The sequence below is a fragment of the Corythoichthys intestinalis genome, chromosome 16 (genome assembly GCF_030265065.1).
Source record: "Corythoichthys intestinalis isolate RoL2023-P3 chromosome 16, ASM3026506v1, whole genome shotgun sequence".
NCBI classification, from domain to species: Eukaryota; Metazoa; Chordata; class Actinopteri; order Syngnathiformes; family Syngnathidae; genus Corythoichthys; species Corythoichthys intestinalis.
Genome location: NC_080410.1, coordinates 49,239,128 through 49,259,972, shown reverse-complemented (window position 1 = coordinate 49,259,972; position 20,845 = coordinate 49,239,128). Strand labels below are relative to the sequence as shown.

Below are 20,845 nucleotides of genomic sequence, written 5' to 3'. Positions count from 1 at the left end.
ACGTTGAAATAAGTCCATGCATTGGCCACTCTGGTCCGCTTTTTTGGCTTTGTGCCGCTTCCCCTGCTTGCATCCCGAGCGTCCGGCATTCTCAACTTCCCACGCAAATATATTTTTTTAACCCGTCATTAAATGTTGTGCTCGTCGACGTATTTACATCATCGATGATGTCTACAATGACGACTAGTCGGGACAGCTCTAGTACACTTGCCATAATAGAACCTTTGCTTTCTAAAATTTCTCGACTTTTTGTTTAGGGATGTTGGCAAGTATGGCCTTTTGGTCGAAGGCAAGGTGGAGACCCAAAAAATGGTCATCATGTCACAGTCAATACCTTACAAATACTTAGTTCAAAAGAAGAAAAAAACCAAATTTGAGTTCATCTACAAAGAGCATTGTGACCAACTCAAGACCTACAGATGCCTGTTTGTTAAACCTCATCTATTGAATGAATACGGTATGAAAAACACACCTGTTATGTAAAGTGTTTTGAATATTAATAATGTTTTTTTTTCTTAAGGGGAGTGGCATCAGTATGATGACTTTCTGTGTGGTGAGCCATCGAAGAGTGTGGGAGATCGCTTCTGGTCGGCCATTAACTTTAGGTCTGACCAGAATAAAGAAAACATTGAACGCAAGAATATTGCGGGGCGTTTAATGCTGGGCTCAATATTTCGTCTTCTCTGCACTTGGAGTGACATCAACTTAAAAAATTTTTTTATACAACTCGATCAGTTCTTTGATGTTTATGCAAACCCATCTACTTTCGAGGAAGGCTATAAGAAATGGGACTACTACAATAAGAGCCATGTACGTTCTGTCACTTGTAGAGCAAATCTGTCCAGGTGCAACCAAATTATAAGCCTCTCTATATTTCCCAGCTGTGTATGGTGCTAAAGAACTTCATGGAGGAAAACGTAACTCCAAGGTTACAGGAAGATGGAAATGGAGGTCAAAATTTGTATATTCATGATGGGCTACGAGCAGCTGTCATCGTGCTCCTTGTGAGTGAAAAGTACAGCATCAAACTGGACCACGCCCACGCCGAGCAACTTTGCACTGAGCTGTGTTTACCCAAGGATCCAAAAGACGGGTTCCTCCAATATTGGCAAGATTTTTCACGTGATGCTGCACTTTTTCCAAGGTAAGTCAAGTTGTAAGAGTGTAAAAGTAATTGTCTTTGTCCCTTACGATTCGGTGCACGCGGTCAGACGGCACATACGTACGAGTTAAAATCCATGTTGGAATTAGTCCTCCTTTACTCCAGGGTGTGATAGAGATAATGCGACTAAACCAATGCTTCTCAAGACTGAAACGTTTCGCATCCCCTCAACTCTCTACCACTAATGTAAATAGTATCATTTGTCTCAAAAAGTATTATTATAAGTACACCTCTGCATAACATCGTGTCCTTTACTACTCACAAGAAAGTATAACTTTATTAACATGGTTTTGTTTGCAACAAAAGACAAAGTGAATATGACATGACAAAAAAAATCTTAAATAGCATTATCATTGCAATTAAAATCATATTTTGAGAAGATTCTACTATATACAACAATTTGGCCAAGTGCAGATGACAAGAAATGTGTCTTTAAATGTGCTGTTTAGCTCCTCCTGTCATTATAGCGCTCTGGCGCCTGCATCTTGGTGATGACGTCAGACAATGAGCGATTTCAGCGGATTTACCATTGAGCCCAATGGAGGAAGAAGCATTTTTCAGTGATTCTGGTTTAAGTGTGGATTTTTCCAACGATATTGTCGATCCGGAGGAAGTATGTGACTTACAGCTATGTATGTTTGAGTCGTATTTGGGTGAGGAGGAAGGTGGCGTTTATTGCTGCGATCACAACACGTCCGGCTGCCTCGAATGTCGCCACACACAGGCATTCATTCCAGCCACCCCCAAAATAACTTTAACAAGTTAAACAATGATTGATGTGGCGGCGCTTCAGAAGCGCAAGACTCTAAAAAGATCAAGCACAATCATCTGTCAACATCGTTAACTTTAATAAGCAGCTCCACTGCACGTGCACTGCTTGCCTGGGGAAACAAAGAGCAGGGAGGGAGGGAGCGAGAATGAGACTGACTACACAGTTGGCGCGGCACAGCTCATCTATATTTTCTTTTTTTTTTTTTTTTTTCTTAATGGAAAGAAATCTGCGATAGACTGAGAGCGCGAAGTTTGAAACGCGAAGTAACGAGGGATCACTGTATCAAAAATGCATTTATTTAGTACAACAGGGCTAAATTACTGAATAGTGGTCAAAACTGCAGACTTCATAAACCTCCCCAACGGTATTTTATGCCACCGCAGTTAGTCCAGCTCTTTTCACTTCCCTGCGGACTCAGACTGAGGAAGGAGCATCATCTAAACAGGAGGCGTGAGAGCTAGGCTACATGCCAACCTGAAGCTTTTCCAAGTCTCCTCATCGTTCGAACACGAAAAATCGAACAAAACTACCCCGACTCATGTACGCATGGCGAAGGAGATGATTGCCTCCACCGATTGGCCAGCCTCTGGCAGTGAGCAACATTCAACGCACTATTACAGCTCGTCACGCCCCTGCTTCAACGCCGGCAAGCAGTCCTGTGGGGGTGCTCAAGGACACAGATGGGGAATGAATGCAGAAAATGGTTCATTCTCGGCGGACAAACCAGCCGAAATTGGGCGGCTTGTCACACGCCATGGTCGCTGGCCTATTAATGCAAGCTCGCCCAGTTTCGCTGGCTGACGGCAAGCATTGTCACCCAAAAAATTCAAGCCACCTCCTGATTAAAACGTGTGCTATGATCCAAGTATTTGACATAATATAAAATACGTAGCTTACTCACTTCCTTGTCCATCCAATGGGCCCTCGATTGTCGGACTTGTTTTGCCCATTCTTCGCGGTGAACAGGATCTTTTGGAAATCCAAAAAGGCTCACACCACTCTCCCTGGTGTAGCAACAAAAGCCTGCAGCACATTGGGCTGGCATGATGCAAATAAACAAAACAAAAAAAATCAGCAAAATCAGCTGAATCCGCAGTCCTTCTCCATACATTTGTATGTCTGTAATAGTGATGATAATGTCATTCTCTGACGTCACAGCCGCCTTCTTCCTGAACCATGGACTCTGGCTGGAAGTCACTCATTTTCATGGCGCGGGATTGAAAAAGTTGAATAAATATATCGATTGTTTCCACACACATCCAAGCTGTTCTCAGCAGCATGAGCCTCAAAGTATGTATATTGGATTGGGACTATGTATCTCAAAATCAGGTGACTTGGACTCGCGTGCAAAAATATATAATCCGGAAATCCCTGCTATACCATACAATACCATTTAATCCAGGGTAAGGGGGTTTATCTCTGAATGATGAAGATTGCTGTATATTAGTTGAATTGTTCTTTTATCCCAGACAATAGTTATAGATGGTTTAAATACCTGTTAGCTGACATATTTTGGCGAACACTTCTGTCTTCATCAGAGAGTCACTGCTGTTGGTGTGACGTGTCTTTATCAGCTGATGGATAAAGGCGTGACTCAGGTGATCCAGCGCTGAAACATCAGCGCTGGATCAGTGAGGCCATTGAGATCCGCAAGCGGGGCCCGGGGACAATCAACAGGGACGAAGGGGCGTTCATGCTCTCTACTACCCAGACCAGCATCCTGGAAGAGTGAATATCCATCAGCCGATAATGATGCGTCACACCAACACCCGTGACTCTCTGATGAAGGCGGAAGTGTTCACCGAAACATGTCAGGTACAGTTGTGGTCAAAAGTTGACATACACTTGTGAAGAACATAATGTCATGGCTCTCTTGAGTTTCCAGTTATTTCTACAACTCTGTTTTTTCTCTGATAGAGTGATTGGAACTGATACTTCTTTGTCACAAAAAACATTCATGAAGTTTGGTGCTTTTATGACTTTATTATGGGTGAACAGAAAAAAGTGATCAAATCTTCTGGGTCAAATATATACATACAGCAGCGCTAACATTTGGTAACATGTCCCTTGGCCATTTTCACTTCAATTAGGCGCTTTTGGTAGCCATCCACAAGCTTCTGATTGAATCTTTGACCACTCCTCTTGACAGAATGGCGTACCGCAAGCAACACGTCACTTCCGTTCATTAATATTCATGACATTAGCTACCGTTGCTAACCGAGGACAAGCCATCGTTTGTCCCTAATAGGAAATGAATGGAACTCGTGTACGAAGGAGACGTTTACAGCGCTAAACCTACCAATTCTCTCCGAAAATGATGTGCCTGGTGCCAAATTGACTGGCATAGATGTGGAAGAACATAAAAATATTCAGTTAAAGAGATGGCTTTAGTGTCGAAGGCTGAAAAAGACGAAAAAAACGAGCCGACCTAAGCATAGCTTTAGCTTTTTTATCGATGCGACTGACAATGACATTCTCCCGTTTCAACAAGCTAGCCTTTATCATCAGCCCTGTCTTTCTTACATATCCTCTGGTTGTCCTACGTCTCTTACCGTTCTTGGGGGTAATTTAGTTAGCTTTGTGTAGCGATCGCAAATGCTACTCAGTGACAGCCAACGAACACTTTTATTTTTTCATTGATAACACATCTTAATCCTATAATTTATTTACACTCCCCCCTTACTAAAGTTGTTTTTTTAAATATATAACAGAAACAGTAACAGTGGCAGTCAGATACCATTATAATTCTTTTCAGGTCATTCATTGTCAGACAGAAGCAGTGCGGCACAACGTTACGCCCAAAAAATAAGTTAAAAATATAAAAATGGCTTACCTCATTGTCCTCTGAAAGACCATGCCAACCCAACATAATGTTTACTGCATATGAAACGTGAATGGATTCGCCGAGCTGGTGTTTAAGTCCGCGGAAGTTGATTCGGTCTTCACATTTTTTCCTCCCGAGTTTTTGGTTTCCGGGAACTTATGAAGAAAACATCCTTCATGGTCGTAATGTCTAGAGTCGTTTCTACAAGTTCCAAAAAAGCAATGCGTGATCGGCATGTTGGTTTTTGAAAGATTACCGGCGAAAAGTAGCACTTTTTACGTTGAGTCTATGCGAGGGCGGGTCTATAATGTCCCACTTCGGCTTTACTTCCGCTTTACGATGTGACGTCACGGTCTAAAAATAGCCTGCGTGCGGTACGCCATTGGTGCAGTTCAGTTAAATTTGATGGCTTTCTGAGATGGACTTGTTTCTTCAGCATTGTCCACAAGTTCTCAATGGGGTTTAAGTCAGGACTTTGGGAAGGCCATTCGAAAACCTTAATTCTAACCTGATTTAGCCATTCCATTACCACTTTTGATGTGTGTTTGGGGTCATTGTCCTGTTGGAACACCCAACTGCGCCCAAGACCCAATCTTCGGGCTGATGACATTAGGTTATCTTCAAGAATTTGAAGGTAATCCTCCTTCTTCATTATCCCATTTACTCTCTGTAAAGCACCAGTTCCATTGGCAGCATAACAGCCCCACAGCATAATACTACCACCACCGTGCTTGACGGTGTACTTGGGTACTTTGGGTTAAAGGCCTCACTTTTTCTCCTCCAAACATATTCCTGGGCATTGTGGCCAAATAGCTCGGTTTTTGTTTCGTCTGACCACAGAACTTTCCTCCAGAAGGTCTTATCTTTGTACATGTGATCAGCAGCAAACTTCAGTCGAGCCTTTAAGTGCCGCTTTTGGAGCAAGGGCTTCCTTCCAGCCTCTCAGTCCATGGAGATGCAAAACACACTTCACTGTGGACACTGACACCTGTGTTCCAGCAGCTTCTAATTCTTGGCAGATCTGCTTTTTGGTGATTCTCGGTTGAATCTTCACCCTCCTGACCAATTTTCTCTCAGCAGCAGGTGATAGCTTGCGTTTCTTCCTGATCGTGGCGGTGACAAAACAGTGCCATGCACTTTATACTTACAAATAATTGTTTGCACTGTTGCTCTTGGGACCTGCAGCTACTTTGAAATGGCTCCAAGTGACTTTCCTGACTTGTTCAAGTCAATGATTCGCTTTTTCAGATCCATGTATGTATACTGGTATTTTTGACCCAGCAGATTTGATCACTTTATGTGTTAACCAGAGGTTGCGCTAGACATTTTCGTTGTCTGTCATTTTGACTGACAGGGTCATAAAAATCCGGTCATAGTCTATTTTTACCCGTCACTTAAATTTTTAAAATGATAATGATGATATATTCAATAGTATTTAGTTTTCATTCATTTTTAATTAATATTGTAACGCTTGCTTGGCGGCGAAAAATTAGACACAGAAGTTGTGGTATTTTTCTCCCTTTTTACTCTGCTTACCGCCAACAACTCCGCCACCAAAGAAAAAGAGGCAACCATATAGACCCCAATCACCAACGTCACACAATGATCTTAATTGTGGTTGTCAGCCCAAAATCTTCTAAATATATATTAAATGCATCTTACCAGATATAAAATGACTACTACATAGTCTGTGGTGATCGTTTGGTGCCCAGATTTCTCGTCGAATTACAGCAGTCCATCTCGCTCTCATCTTCGGGTCTCTCAGAATACGGTAGAACTTCAAGTCTCTCCGTCTATCTTCTCTGTTACAGCAACCAACCGCCACACACGCCTTCACCATTTTGATTATTAATATTAACGAGCAGAAAACACGCCGTAATAGGAGGCATGTACGTAGCGGTAATGTGTAAACATGACGAGCTGACACACGATATGGCGGCTCTAGTCAGGGGGGCGGAGTTGTGACGTCATGTGATTGGAGTCTATACACAGGCAGCAATCTTGTCCATCAATTGGATAACGCTCTGGCACACCGGGTGCACCAATAAGAACCTCGCGTTGATGTGTCAATCAAGGTGCCGCCGCTAGACCCCGGTGACGCTACAATATTCTGACAGAAGAGCAAACGACGTCATGCATTAAGGGAGACAGTAGCTAATTAATATGCTCACTCGCCACCCTGTGGTCTGGGGTGTGAATTACAACCTGTCAAAATGACGGACGGACTTCAGTTTTTTCCGTCACCGTTTTAAAAAACCGGCCAACGACGGAAAATATCCGGTTGACGCGACCCCTGGTGTTAACCCATATTAAAGTCATAAAAGAACCAAACTTCATGAATGTTTTTTGTGACAAAGAAGTATCTGTTCCTATCACTCTATCGGAGAAAAATCAGAGTTGTAGAAATAACTGGAAACTCAAGAGAGCCATGACATTATGTTCTTCACAAGTGTATGTAAACCACATACACTGTACTTAACCACAACTGTAATTAAACCACTTATAACTATTGTCTGGGATAGATAAAAGAAAAAGTCAACTAATTTAGTATAAGTGTAGACAAAATAACTCAATACAACTATTGATGTATATAATAGGCATCCAGGAAGCCATGTCTCTTCAAAATTTCTGCTTTTGTGAAGGAAAAACAAAAGTTTCAAAACAAACAAAAAAATCAAAACAATCGCATGTCCTGCGATGGGGCTATTGCGTGTGCGCACATTGCGATGGCGATGTTCAAATGATGTACTGTGCAGGCCTATTGTACATGAAGAGAAAGTGACCAGTAAAAAATTCGGAACTCATGGCTGCAAATGCTTTGCACGTTCATTCGCCTTGCCCAGTCTAAATGGAAACGATACATCGATTCTTGGCATCGATCACCTTTTGGAATACAAAGTATGACCATGTATCACCAATTTAATATTTTGTTGCTCTCCTAGTTAGAACCATAAAAACAAATGTGATCTTTTCTTCTATTTTCTCAAAAAGACCCACTTTATCGTTTTAGCTAAAAGAACATTTAACTTTCAAATTTTGTGATTCAAAACAAACCCTGTTTGTTTATTCTGTCGTACCAAACCGTGATTCCCGTACCAAGGTGCATACCGAACCGCTACTTGTGTGTACCATTCCGCCCCTATCAAGTGGCTATTGAGTACCCCTGATTTACTGTAAATGGTTTTCATGTAGTTGGTGATGGATTTCTTGGGTTTTTGTTCTAGCCTGTCAATGGACTTGTTGTCTCTCATCAAAACTGTGAAACAACATGGGAAGCCCCATTGGATTGTAGCATTGCCGCTCTTCCACCTCCTTGAAGGCAAAGACGCAAAGCCCTATCAGGTGTTGACATCTACGAATGGTCTTTATGGAATGGGTGGCACCAACAGTATGGAGAGCAAGTAAAAACAATCTCAACTAATGTTACCTTTGTCTGTCTCATTTTGATGCTGTTCTCAAATTGACTGCTTTTGGTTTCTCTTTTGCCATCAGGGAAATATTGCAGATGATGCAAAAACATAGTCACTTGATGGAGTTGGATCCACTTTTAGTGCGATCTGGTTTGAATCTGATGTCTCTTGATGAAATAAAGGAGTACAGCAATACCATGAATGTCCAGCTTTTGGACATTCTTCGTGCTTTTGCTAAGGTAGCCCCAAAGGAAATCAGCCACGGAAACGTTGAGGTATGTTATCTTAAAGTTTTATTTCACCGAGCTTCCGCCGAGTCTACGCTTGGCAAAGACGCTTTTCTAACCCACTTAAGACTTGCTACCAACAGTTTAGCCTGTCGCGACAGGCAATAAGAGTATTAATCGCACGGTAAATTAAAAACGAGGACAGTAATTTTACCTGGCTGTGATCTATTGCCGCGTGCGTGCATACATTTGCACGTGCATGTTGACTGCATATGATAGTCTGCAGGCCCGGATCTAGGTTTACCTACCAGAGTGGGCACTAAGAAATCTTGAGGGGGCACCCCCAATGCAGGCTTTTTTTTTTTTACCCTCTGCATTTCTGCGGGCTTGGGACCGGCGCAAGTAGGACACTGGCTTGTGTCCCGTTTAGGGTGCATTAATTTTTCCCATTTATTTATTTATTTATTTTCCATTCATCTATCGACTTATTCTCGCAGTCGGTGTGATGTCACGATGACGTCATCTCGCATAGCACCGTGCCGCCATTTTGAGATGGGGGCACGCACAGGTAAACATCCGTAGAGAAACGTCTGAAATTCATATATTTCAGCTGTGTTTTGCGTCTTTTTTTCCCCATAAAAACGTCTTAAACATGAATTATTATTATCACGAGTCACTGCCGACAGACGCGAGGAGGCGATACAACTTAAAATTAGCCTGTATTGGCCTGCAAATCTGCCCGTACAAAGTCGCAGCTGACAGCTGGATAAACAATCCAAAGGAATTGCCTGTGGTGGAGTTCGGAAACATCTACAACTACCTCATAAAGTTGACCTTTATCAATACGTGGAATATGTACTGTGTGGAACTAGGAAAACTGGTTGTATATACGGAGTGATTATTTCTGCTGTAACCGGTAATTCGCCTCCAAGCGTTATTTAGCCGTGAACACGTCACGGCAAAATAACCAATTCCCACCAGGCCAATAATATACCGATTGACCGATCAGCGCAGTTCACGGCAAAAGAAAAATAACTCTTTGCGAGTTGTCGGTTCCGGTAATAATAACCACTGCCTAGTCTATTGAATCCTAGCAGCTAATTGGGGCAAAAAAAAAAAAAATCGATTAAAGTTTACTTCTCAGTAACAAAATGTCGGCTGCAAACGTAAATGTGCCTGGATTTAGGTTCCCACTGGCGAAGATGGTCCACGGAACCGTCGTCTTTTACTGTTCCTCGATTGATTGCTTTCAGCCATTTGCTTGTCCTTTTCTTCTCACCAGGAAGAATGAAGGACTTCAAATGCAGCTCGGAACTTTTCCTTGTGTTACAACCCGCAACACGGCAACTTTTAGTCATTCCGACGGAAAAAAAGACAGCAAATAAGACAAAAGTTCAATGCGTTTGTATTACAATGCACGACAGAGCAACTGCTTGTGACTCGTGTTTTGCCCCTATTTCAATATGGCGACGCTTTATTGTGGCTGGTGACGTAATTAATGCCTGGATGTCCGACTGCGAGAATGTGTCTGGAGGAAGGAGAGGAAGCGTGCGGATAACAAACGAGATTGGAAAAACAGCTTGTTTTGGTGATTGCTTGTTCGGCGTGGTTGCGGCCAACAGTAACCGTTAATCCTGCAATAAAAAAGTAGGTGAGACCAACTCTCCGTGCGTTCTCTATATCCAGTGCGACGCTACAATAGATATTCCCGACATTTTGATGGGGTGGGCACGACTCACGTCTGGCCACCCCGGCCCCCCAATACATCCGGCCCCCGGTCTACTTCCTTTCACAGATGGTTTTTGGTCATCAACACACTATAGAATTAAAGTTCAGACATACAAAATAAGGAAACACACATCTTTTTAAAACATTGTAAAATTTAGCATTGATACATTAAGGTGAATGGGGGGGAAAAGAAAATACACTAACCACTTTTGCCTGCTGTAAAAACATTGTCAGTCTTCTCCTAAACGCAAACTTGCGCTTAAAAGGTGACGCTTCAATCGTGAAAACTTGCTGGTTTACAGCATCTACAAACAATGCGAAAAAAATAACAAATCAACCACTGACACCCCATGCATGACGAAGGCAAAAGTGCGCTTTATTTATTTTTTTTTATTAACTGTTAAGCTTACAGTTAGCAGTGAACATACTTCCAGTGAACATTTCAAAATAAAAGCACATCATGGTTAACATACAAATATAGATTTCTGGAGTTAATCCCACATACTTCACATCCTACACTAAAAATAACTTTAAAATGACTCCACTATGAAAAATCTGATAGGCAATCCATAATTTGGCTTGAAATTTGCTAACATACCTACGACAAGATGACAATCATTTTGGTTTCAGTAAACACTTTTGATGGCCTTTACAGTATTTGGCAGAGAACAAAAAACGGGGTTCGGTTTTCTCACCTATTTCATATTCTGCTCTTAGCTAGCTTTCAAATGACTTGTTATGTATTGTGCCAGTATTTTTTTCTTAATAGTTTGTTTAAAGTTAGTTTTTTATTTAAGAATAACAATTGCAGCATTTGAATGGGTACTGTATTAGGATGTATTGTCACTGCATTAGTGGTTGAATTGGTAATAAAAAAACAATTGACAATAATATCTCATATTGGCAATAACTTACGAGACAATATATCGCCTTGTAAAATTTGTTTTCGATAGGCCTCCCAACAGTAAACAATGCTCATGGCTTTATGTTCGCGCTCGTACAAGTATGCGTGCCATATACGAGCTGTAGTTACGCTTTAGGCTGGAGGTGGCAGTCGCGAGTCAAAAAGTGACCAACTTCATAGAGCAACTTTAAGTAAAATATTTTTAAAAATTGAAAAAAATGTCCAGACGTAGTTAATGGTGCGCCCCTTAAAGCATGCGTATGCTTATAAAGTCTCAAGTTCTTGCTTCGTTTGTGCTAAAAAATCATTGGCCAACATAAATTGGTATGCTAACTTCCACGAGCTGTTTGTTGTTAACATGGATATGCACTGTATATGTAGATGCCACATTGAATTGGGCTGGCTATCGGAGCCAATGTACCAGGCGGGCGCCAAGTTGGATAGGTGACATCTAATTCGATTGCATTTATTTATGGTGTTAGTTGTGAGTGCACCTCCATAGTCTTTACATGATATTTACCCTGATTGCTACAAACTTTATAATATAGGACCCTGTCACCTATTAAAAACAAGCGCTAAATAATGTTCTATTTTCCCAGGCATAAAATAATCTTAATATTGGCTTTCATTTTAGGAAGTGTCGGGAATTCTTTCACATATACAAGGGAATCTTGAGAAAAAATACAGGTAATTTTTATTTTGATTTAAACTTGCTGTTATTTTGTACCCCCTGATACTTTTGTCATTCGTTTTGCATCTTAAACTTAATTTTCTCTACTGAATCCTTGGTAGTTCCGTTGACAAGATCGATGCAAGTTCATGCCTTGTTGCAGTGGTAAACGTCTTTGAGAAGATTTGCCGTGGAGCCAAGTCATTAAGTCATTCCAGGGGTATTCCTGTATCATGCATGGAACTGGTTGCGTCAGTGTTCAACTTGGTGACTCCACTTCTGCAAGAGGTATGCTAGAGGTCCGGCTTTTACCAAAGGTGCTATTCCAATCTAAGCAGAAAATGATTCCCTTTTAGGTGGCTCAAGAGTTAGGACAACATGAGAGATCTCCAGACGCAATGATTTCAAAGGCGATGCGCATCATGACAGACTGGATGAGTACACATTTGAAGAACAATTTACTATCCAGGGGTAATTCGAAGAAGATTGAGGCTACTGAGGAGATGAAAGTGAGTACCCCCCCCCCCCGCCCCCCCCCAACCACTTCAACCAGCTCCTCCGGCGGGATCCCAAGGTGTTCCCAGGCCAGGCGAGAGACATAGTCTCTCCAGCACCTCCCACCGGTGGGACATGCCCGTAACACCTCTCCAGGGAGGTGTCTGGGCGGCATCCGGTTCAGATGCCTGAGCCACCTCAACTGACTCCTCTCAACGCGGAGGAGTAGCGGCTCCACACTGAAATGTTTTCAAATGAAATGGCTGGGACGAGTTACCAACATCGAATATCATAGCTTATGATTCAAGAGAATCTATCGTTCGCATGTCCAAGACTTGTGAATACAAACATCTCATATATTTGGTGAATTCTTGGTTTTTGCAGATGTGGAATCACATAATTGGCATCCACTTCAGCATTGAGACGTGTCAAGAAGTGTGGAGGCAGAATTTATTGTTGGATTTTGAGGGCAAGTACAAAAAGGTACTGTATATACAGCATGATTGCAAATAATTTAGATTGGTGTTTTTCAACCTTTTTTCATTAAAAAAAAAAAAAAAAATCCCAAGGCACGCCACCACCAAAAAGTGTAAAAAAGAATCCGTGACCCTCGTGAAGATAAGCGGCTCAGAAAGTGAATGAATGAATGAATATAGTATATTTATTGTATAAAGTGGGGTATTGAAAAGGAATCAAACAAACATGAAGAAAAACATTTTATAATCCTATTTTTACTCGCTCAGTGTGACACCTGGGCTTCAGTATTGGAGTAGGTATCACTGCATACCGGTTGAAAGTTAATCACGCTATGCCAGTGCTTCTCAATTATTTTCTGTTACGCCCCCCCAAGCAAGACGTAAATGTTTCGCGCCCCCCTTAACTCTCTGCCGCCACTGTAAATAGTATCATTTGTCTATAAAATTACTATCATAAATACGCATCTGCCTAACATTGTGTTCTTTTTTTCTAATAAAGAAAAAAAGTAACATAGATCAACTTATAACAAAGTATAACTTTATTAACATTGTTTTGTTTGTAGCAGAGAAGACTTGACGAGCATCAATTTGCCTGAATTAAAAAAAAAAAAAAGTCACATTCAAACTGTAAAAATACACTCAAGGTACATTTTTGACCATTTGATACAGAAAAATTAAATGTAAAAAAATCAGTAAATAATAACAAATTCGAATTGATTAGAAACATTCACTCATGAGGACAATATGCCCAAAAATTTGACCGAAAAAAAAAACTATAGAAGAAAAAAAAAAGTGTCTTTGGACAGAAGGACAGTTTTTATTTTTGCTGCTCACACACAGTATTACCTCCTTTGCAATGGTGTGGAGTTATTTTACAATGAGCATGCTATCAATGCTCACTGGTTTACTGATAAAACACTGAAAAAGCAGGACGACTGTTGGCAATATTCGGCACGTTTTCGCTGAAAAACAATCAAGCGGCTTATCAATGAGATTGGGGTCGAATGTCTTTAAGTGGCGTCTTAATTGATTTGGCTCATGGCTGTCCGCTATAATTATTTTTCGACACAGTAGAGCAAAGGGCAAACGGCACGAAAAAAGCGCATTCTCGGCGGCCGAGGTAGAACCGGAGGTGAGGGCGGTCATCGTGACGATCCCAAGCCGAAAATGGCACTTCTCGGGCAGCGACGTGAGAACCGGACAAGACAGTGGGTCTCTGCGTGAGTTAGTCCGGTCGGAAAACGGCTTTCGAAAACGGCGGCGGCGCACTGCTCTCCATATCTGTTTTCTGTGTGCTGAGTGCTCTTCCTTAGTTCAAAAATACTGCACGCACTCTGAAAATGAGAGCGCCACTGCCACCCACTGAGTGGATGTGCAAGTACACTTTATTCGAGTAGGGCAAAAAAAAAAAAAAAAAACATGTTCCCCAAGGACACATGCACCCCCCCTGGCATCGCTCTGCGCCCCCCCAGGGGGGCGCGCCCCACTATTTGAGAAGTACTGCGCTATGCTCAGCTCTTCTTTACATTCTACAGTAAATCGCAATGAAAGATAACTTTTGCTTGTTGCTTTACACCAGAGCGGAAATGTTCTTTGCTTCCTTTTGACCGCCACTCAATGATTTCGCATCTTTCCTTTTTAAAAACCTTGACCATCGCTGTCGCCTTTATGGTTTCGCTAGCCCCAAGGCCACTCTTACCTCTTACACATCACTATCACTCGCTACCTATTGACACTTACTACAGTTGAAGAGTATTGCATGATTACCGACCACTGGATAGCACCGACACAAGATATTGCGCATTTGCGGATTCCTTTTCCAAAAAAGCATTTTTACATTAGGGGAAATTGGTTGATTTTCAACAGCACACCAAACACAACGCCACGGCACAGTAGTTTCTTGCAACACAGTGTTTGAAAAACATTGATTTAGATACTCCCCGATAACAAAATTAGTGCAATATCTGTTCTATATGGTTTTAGGAACAACCTCTGGATCAAATTAACTTTTACCGCAAAAAAATAGAAGAACTCGACCATTCTCTTCAGCATGTTGCACCTAGTATTGAGAAGTGTGCACTGGAGGCGGTTTCATCAGTATGCCAGGTATCTTTATGCCTTCTTCACTTTTTATTGTTAATCTTTTTAATGATTATAACAATGTTAAAGGGAGTTATCAGTTATGGCTGCCTGGAAGTGAGTCAGTGTGTGGGTCAAATATCCTCCTCATTCAGAGCAAGTCTGCGGAACAACTGTTTGACAATTTCAAGATGACCAGCAAGTTCATGAAGCTCTTCTCAGCTCTTGTTACCGGCTCCTGGCCGAGGGACCAACAAGGAAACTATGAAGACAAAGAAGAGGTGGTCCTTGTGCACCTACTATCCTGGACTGGTGCCAAATACATCTTCCAGCTACATGGTAAAGGGTGATCTTGGACTTTCCCAGGAAATGTAAAATGAGGCTCCTAAATGTCAATTCTTGGCCTTTACAGGTGCACAGGAAAATCTTTCGGACAAACTAACCAGCGATGCCAGAGAGAGAATCACTATTGCCATGTCTACACTTACGGAAATAAAAAATAAGTTTATGAAAGGAAACATCACATTCAAGCTGCTGAATATTCTTTTGGCGAGTCAAAATGCATTTTTAGACCTGCTGAGGAGCGGTAAGCGCTTTTTCACGAAATACTAACGGTGACATGACAAGACGTACTGTATTGTGTGCTTGAGGACCTTGTCTTTTCCAGGTCTCTCTGAGAATGAGCGACACCGGGATACTGGCAAAATGGAAAGGCTTCTGAAATGCAGGGATGATGAAGTCAAAGCTGTGAACCACGAGAGGGAGCAAGTGGACTCCCTTTTGGAAATGATCCGCCACCTGGACAAGCATATAAAGGGTACGAGGACCAATTTTAGCTAGAGGCGGTGCAGAAGCACTGAATGATCCCTTTGCGCATGCACAGTTTCAGTAGCAATACCCAAAAGTCACCATTGACCGCCAGAAAAGACATAAATACCAGTGACAACCGAGGTCTGGTCCCCCCCTTTCTTCTCGTGTGGCAGCTGTATGCTGCTGGTCACTGAGTCCTGGTTGGTTTGCCTGTCCCGCTTTTGGATTGTTGCGTTGCTGGTAGCCTTGTGACCACTTGTCGGGGTTGCATGGTATTCGCCCTTCAAGGCTGTGATGGTAATTGTGAGGGACCATTGTTTCTTGGTTGGCCCGCTGCCTGCTCTCACCGGAGACAACAGCGCGTGCCTCTGCTTCCTGGTCCACACCTGGATCGTTTTAAAATTCTACTGCAAGGATGTCACCTATCCCCACCTGCCGACGGGCTGATTTATGCTTCTGTGTTGCGGTGATGGCGTAGACTCTGTCATCATTGAGCATTCAAAGTTCTGCGTGAAGGGAACGCGTGACTCTGTAATTCACCACCAAGCCACAAGAGGGGTGTGACTTTGTCTTTGCACAGTTTTGGGGGAATAGTTTTCTTCTGGTCATAGACAGCAAAGGAATGGAACATATTGAAGGGAATAGTATCTTTTTCCGTATTCACTGTTTGACTATTTGTATTACTCTTACACACCGAATATATTAAAAAGTCTTTTAATCATGGTTTAGGAAAACAAGTAGTCTATAATTGAAGTATGAAAGGCCTGGATGAATGTTGAGGCAGATGAAAGCCTGTATGTGTCTATGAGTGATTGGAATTTCCAGCGCTGAGGCAACTGGTCGATAAGATAACCACTAAAAGAGATTGACCGAGAAAAACACAACGTGCGTGTTATTCAGCTGACTGAGCGAGACCAGCAGGGGATGGCCAAGACATTTGGACCACCAAATCCCACCATTAGCTTTTCTGGTAACCGGAAATGGCCAGTCCAGAACAATGAAAGGACATCCTCTCCTCCCACAAAGAACATCTGATAACGGAGGAACCCGTTGGACACTCAGCACTAATGTGGCACTGAGGCTCACAAAATCTTCAACTCTCGTCGCCCTGAGAACATTAACGCCCAAACTCTCCAGCCCAATCCACAACAAACAGTAACCCTCAACAACGCCCAAGCACACCCTTTTTCTGGACCACAGCCCGCCTCCCAAAAGCCTTTAAAAACTGAATGTTTAACTAATTGCTGTCATTTTTCTTGGGAATCTTTTGATTACCTGATGATTGTTTACTTTAGATCCAGCTTTCCTCTCCGTCTGTGTTTGGAGCTGCAGCTAATCAATATTGAACAAAAAAAATTAATACAAATGGCGGTGTTGTTGTTCTGAGCGGATCAATAACAGTCCTTTGACGTTCACGTCACGACGTGTTAACGAGACGCGTAGTCAGGATTTTGTAGATGCGCAGGTCAGGCTGTGGCATAAGGTCCAAATCGGGGTCTGCGTTAACGCTGTTGGCTCGCCGTCACCGCAACACAGAAGCAAAAATCGGCCTTACGGTTGGTTAAGGGGCTTCCTTGTGACCAGTGTTGTTAATCTTACTTCTAAGTAGTTAGTTACGGTTACAAATGACTTCGCCCAAAAAGTAATTGAGTTAGTAACTCAGTTACCTCAATGTAAGATTTATTAGTTACTCAGCAAAGTAACTGACGTCACTTTTCATGTTCTACACGTTATTACTTGATCTATTCTATAACGCCTTTCACATCAAATATGTTTATATTAACTGGTTGAGTTGAAATGTCGTTTTCATTCCCAAAAAAAAAAGAGGTCATACTTTTTACATTTAAAAAAAAAATCGCCTATATAAGAGTGTAGTACTATACAAACTTTCAAATGCTGTGGGGAAAAACGCCTTTTTGTTTTTCCTGTTGTACTGAACCCACACCAAACTGTGAGCCCCGTACCAAGATACGCACTGAACCGTGACTACGTGTGTACAGTCTTACCCCTTATATATATAGATATATTTTTTTAATAAGATGGTGAGGCTCTTAATCTCCTGCCTTTGCTCAAGTTGTTTTGATAAAAAAAAATTTTTTTAAATCACACAAGGTTTATGGATATGCCATTCAAGAAAAGTTTAGGGCAAGTGACTTTTTGATAACAAAAAACAAAAACAAATCCTCATTATCATATTGTAGCATCTAAAAGGCCAACGGCCACTTGGTGATGATAATGCATACTCAACAGTCTATCATTTCAATTAATTGTATCCACTTGAATGCCACGAACTGTATGTAAAAAAAAAATAAATAAAATAAAATAAAAAGTTACCCGAGAGTTTAAGATGACACTCGGCACACTAAATGCTAATGCAAGCAAGAAATGCTATGCTATGCAAATGCTATGCTAACGTTCCGAGCCACCTAGCATTGCGTTTGCAAGGTAGGCTTGCCATCCGTCCCTTGAAATACAGAATCGCTCCATAATTGGGAATTGAAACTTGCGTTCCGTATTGCAATATGGAACGCAGTTTATTCCGTATTTCACAATTGTCCCATGTGGCGACCCACTGCTCCGTCGGCGGGGAGGGGCGCGAGGCGGTGCGCCCAGCCCATGCACGTCTGGCACACACAAACACACACCTGCGCTCATGAGTGAACACTGAGCCAACAATAATGAACAAAAAGGGCAGGAGATGTTAAAGACAGCAAGATAGTTATCCGCCTGCCCGCTGCTGTCTGCCCGGCACTGCGCTCCACTTCAGGGTTCGTTGCCTAGTGACCTCGCCCTGCTCAGTGCACCGCCACGCGCGTTTTCAAAATAAAGATGTCTTCAACACCAGATGCTCACGACACCCCACCTCATCCTCACAAGACGAAACGTCACCAAAAAATAGACTGGCGCGGGAAGAGGGTAACCCATGGCTTGATAGAGTCAATGATGATGATTATCAAGCAAACTGCAAGGCAGGGAGGAATGTTTTTGCAGTGTCTCACAGAGGTGTAAAACAGCATGCTGCAGGGGACCTCCACGAATGGAATATAAGATCCCAGAAGAGCTTTTGTCACAATTCTTTGTACCTGAAACATCCCCTGAGCTTGATTTGGTATGTTATTATGCATTGTATATGGATAACATATAGGCCATAGTTATATTTACCTTCATACATCTTGCATTGATAGGAGCATAGCTTGGCTATTTCAATTGCTACTATGGTTGATTATTTTCAGGAATGTTTTTTTTTTTTTTTTTGGGGGGGGGACATGAATTTATTATCAATCAAGATGGAATGAATTTATGTACCCATAAAGAACATCGTATTTTGTTATGCTAACTAATGCTCCTCATTTTGGAATCTATTGATTGATTAATAGTGATACCAAAATTAAAGCAATAATATGACATCATCCCACTCCTACCTTCTAAATTACTGCAGCTGAGGTGAGACAGGTATAGCACACGGTAAAACATGGCTAGAGCTACAATAGTGCTGACTGTGGACACATGCTCAATCAGAAGATTTTTATGTGATTCCAAAATGGTGAAGAAAATGACTTTGGGGAGAACAAAGCAAGACGTACTGTTGAAACATGTCCTGGGTCCTGAGGCAGTGGGTGATGTGCTCAAGATCTTAACGTCACCCATCCCATTCTCCATATAGACCGATGCCTTGAATAAATTGAGCAGGAAGATGTTTCCCCTTGCTGTCCAGTACTTCAGTCCAGAGTCTGGGGTCACCAACAAAATGCTGGACTTCATAGAGAATGCAGACGAGTCAGTTGCTGGAATTGTAGCTCTCCTGGAACATTCTCTTAAGAAATTTGGCTTGTCAATGGGTCACGTGACCGGATTCAGTGCCGACAACACGAATGTTAATTACGATATTCACAACTTCGTTTTCACTAACCTGCAGAAAAAAACAAAACAGTCTTCTTCAAGGTAACTAGCCTGGTACTACAGACTCACCGCTGTTCCGGCTATTGAGTCTGGCCACCATTAAGTGGATAAAATTTCCAGGGCGGAGCAAGCCACAGCAAACAGACAGCGGAGTGGACCAATCAGCGACGGGCGAGACGAGGGACTTGTGCGCGGAAGTAAACATACGAGGAGAGCAGAGTTTATTTAACATGGTTAGACTGTTGTCAATGACTTTTGTCGCTGTGTTTTTGGTCATTTAAAACTGATTTTACCGTGGATTGGATCATATTCTCGGCTCTCCTGTTCGCCATCTGTGTTGTTGTGGAGACGACTTCCGACGCGGAAGAGTGACGTTGCTCGTTAAGAACACGTCACGCAAATAAACGAATCTGATTTGTCAATTGATTTTGTACTTGCTCCAGAGGCTGTTAATGGGCTGGGTCCCAGACTATTCGCTCAGTGTTTGAAAAACACAGGGAGAACAGTCTGGCCGTGCCAGGCAACAAGGAAACTGCCTTGCCCACATAGTGCACAATACAGTTTTCTTATCTAAAAATGGATGCATTTCTATGCATTTTAGGAGTTTTGGGATGCCCCTTTTTTTTCGGCCATAAGGCTTTGGGCGCTAGTGGGTGTCCCTTATTTCTATTTCTGAAAGGTGGCAACCCTATTGCAAGGGCGTCACACAATCCCTTTCCCTCCTCCCCCCTCCTGCTCTGCTCTCTCCGTGTTTCCCGCGTCACTTAACCGAATTGTAGCAACGTGCGCCTTCACATCCTCAGTAATGGTAACGGCGTTGCAAAGATAGGAAAAGTAATTCATTAGATTACTCACTACTGACAAAAATAACCCAGTTAGTAATGCTGTTATACTCAAATTCCGTCATTAACAACACTGCTTGTGACTACTCAGGTATTGGTCATTATTTGCCTCTTGCGGTCAGCAGGGAAGAAATGGAACAAAAATTTCGTATGTAACAACGGTTCTCTGAATCCCGAATGACCGGCAGATCACTCAGTCCGTCACTCAGAATCCCCGTGCTCATGCCATAAGGTTCTGTAAGGATCGGAACTCGATTGTCAATGAAATATGTGTTTTCTGTTTTTCTGTTGACTTTTTTTTTGTATCGTCGTGAAGTTGGGATTATTAAGCCTATGGCACCCTTCTGTTATTGTTTTGATTTTTACGAGACGCTTCAGTTCATTGAATGCAGCCTCGGTATATAACTGCCGTTGCATTGCGAGACTCATGGTTCATTTTTGTTTGTTACACGGTTTTCACAGCTCGCTGCCCGTATACACTAAAACGCTGTCCGTGCCTGAGCTATAAGCCAGCACAACGGCATAGCAGAACCATCAGTGACGTTG

General features: G+C 42.2%; 1 protein-coding gene across 5 annotated transcripts in view; it reads left to right on the top strand.

The window, feature by feature from the left end:
- Positions 1-20,845, top strand: part of LOC130931959 (E3 ubiquitin-protein ligase rnf213-alpha-like) — a 171,406-nt gene that overhangs the window by 25,425 nt on the left and 125,136 nt on the right. For 4 of the 5 annotated variants that reach the window (XM_057861229.1, XM_057861228.1, XM_057861231.1 and 1 more), the window contains 13 exons: positions 258-457; positions 521-810; positions 882-1,144; positions 7,983-8,159; positions 8,251-8,443; positions 11,662-11,714; positions 11,820-11,985; positions 12,054-12,206; positions 12,577-12,675; positions 14,652-14,774; positions 14,903-15,086; positions 15,160-15,333; positions 15,415-15,564. In XM_057861229.1, coding sequence (XP_057717212.1) covers positions 258-457; positions 521-810; positions 882-1,144; positions 7,983-8,159; positions 8,251-8,443; positions 11,662-11,714; positions 11,820-11,985; positions 12,054-12,206; positions 12,577-12,675; positions 14,652-14,774; positions 14,903-15,086; positions 15,160-15,333; positions 15,415-15,564 — 2,225 coding nt within the window. Of the gene's footprint in view, positions 1-257; positions 458-520; positions 811-881; positions 1,145-7,982; positions 8,160-8,250; positions 8,444-11,661; positions 11,715-11,819; positions 11,986-12,053; positions 12,207-12,576; positions 12,676-14,651; positions 14,775-14,902; positions 15,087-15,159; positions 15,334-15,414; positions 15,565-20,845 lie in introns of those variants that run through there. The other variant, XM_057861232.1, reaches the window with a different exon arrangement.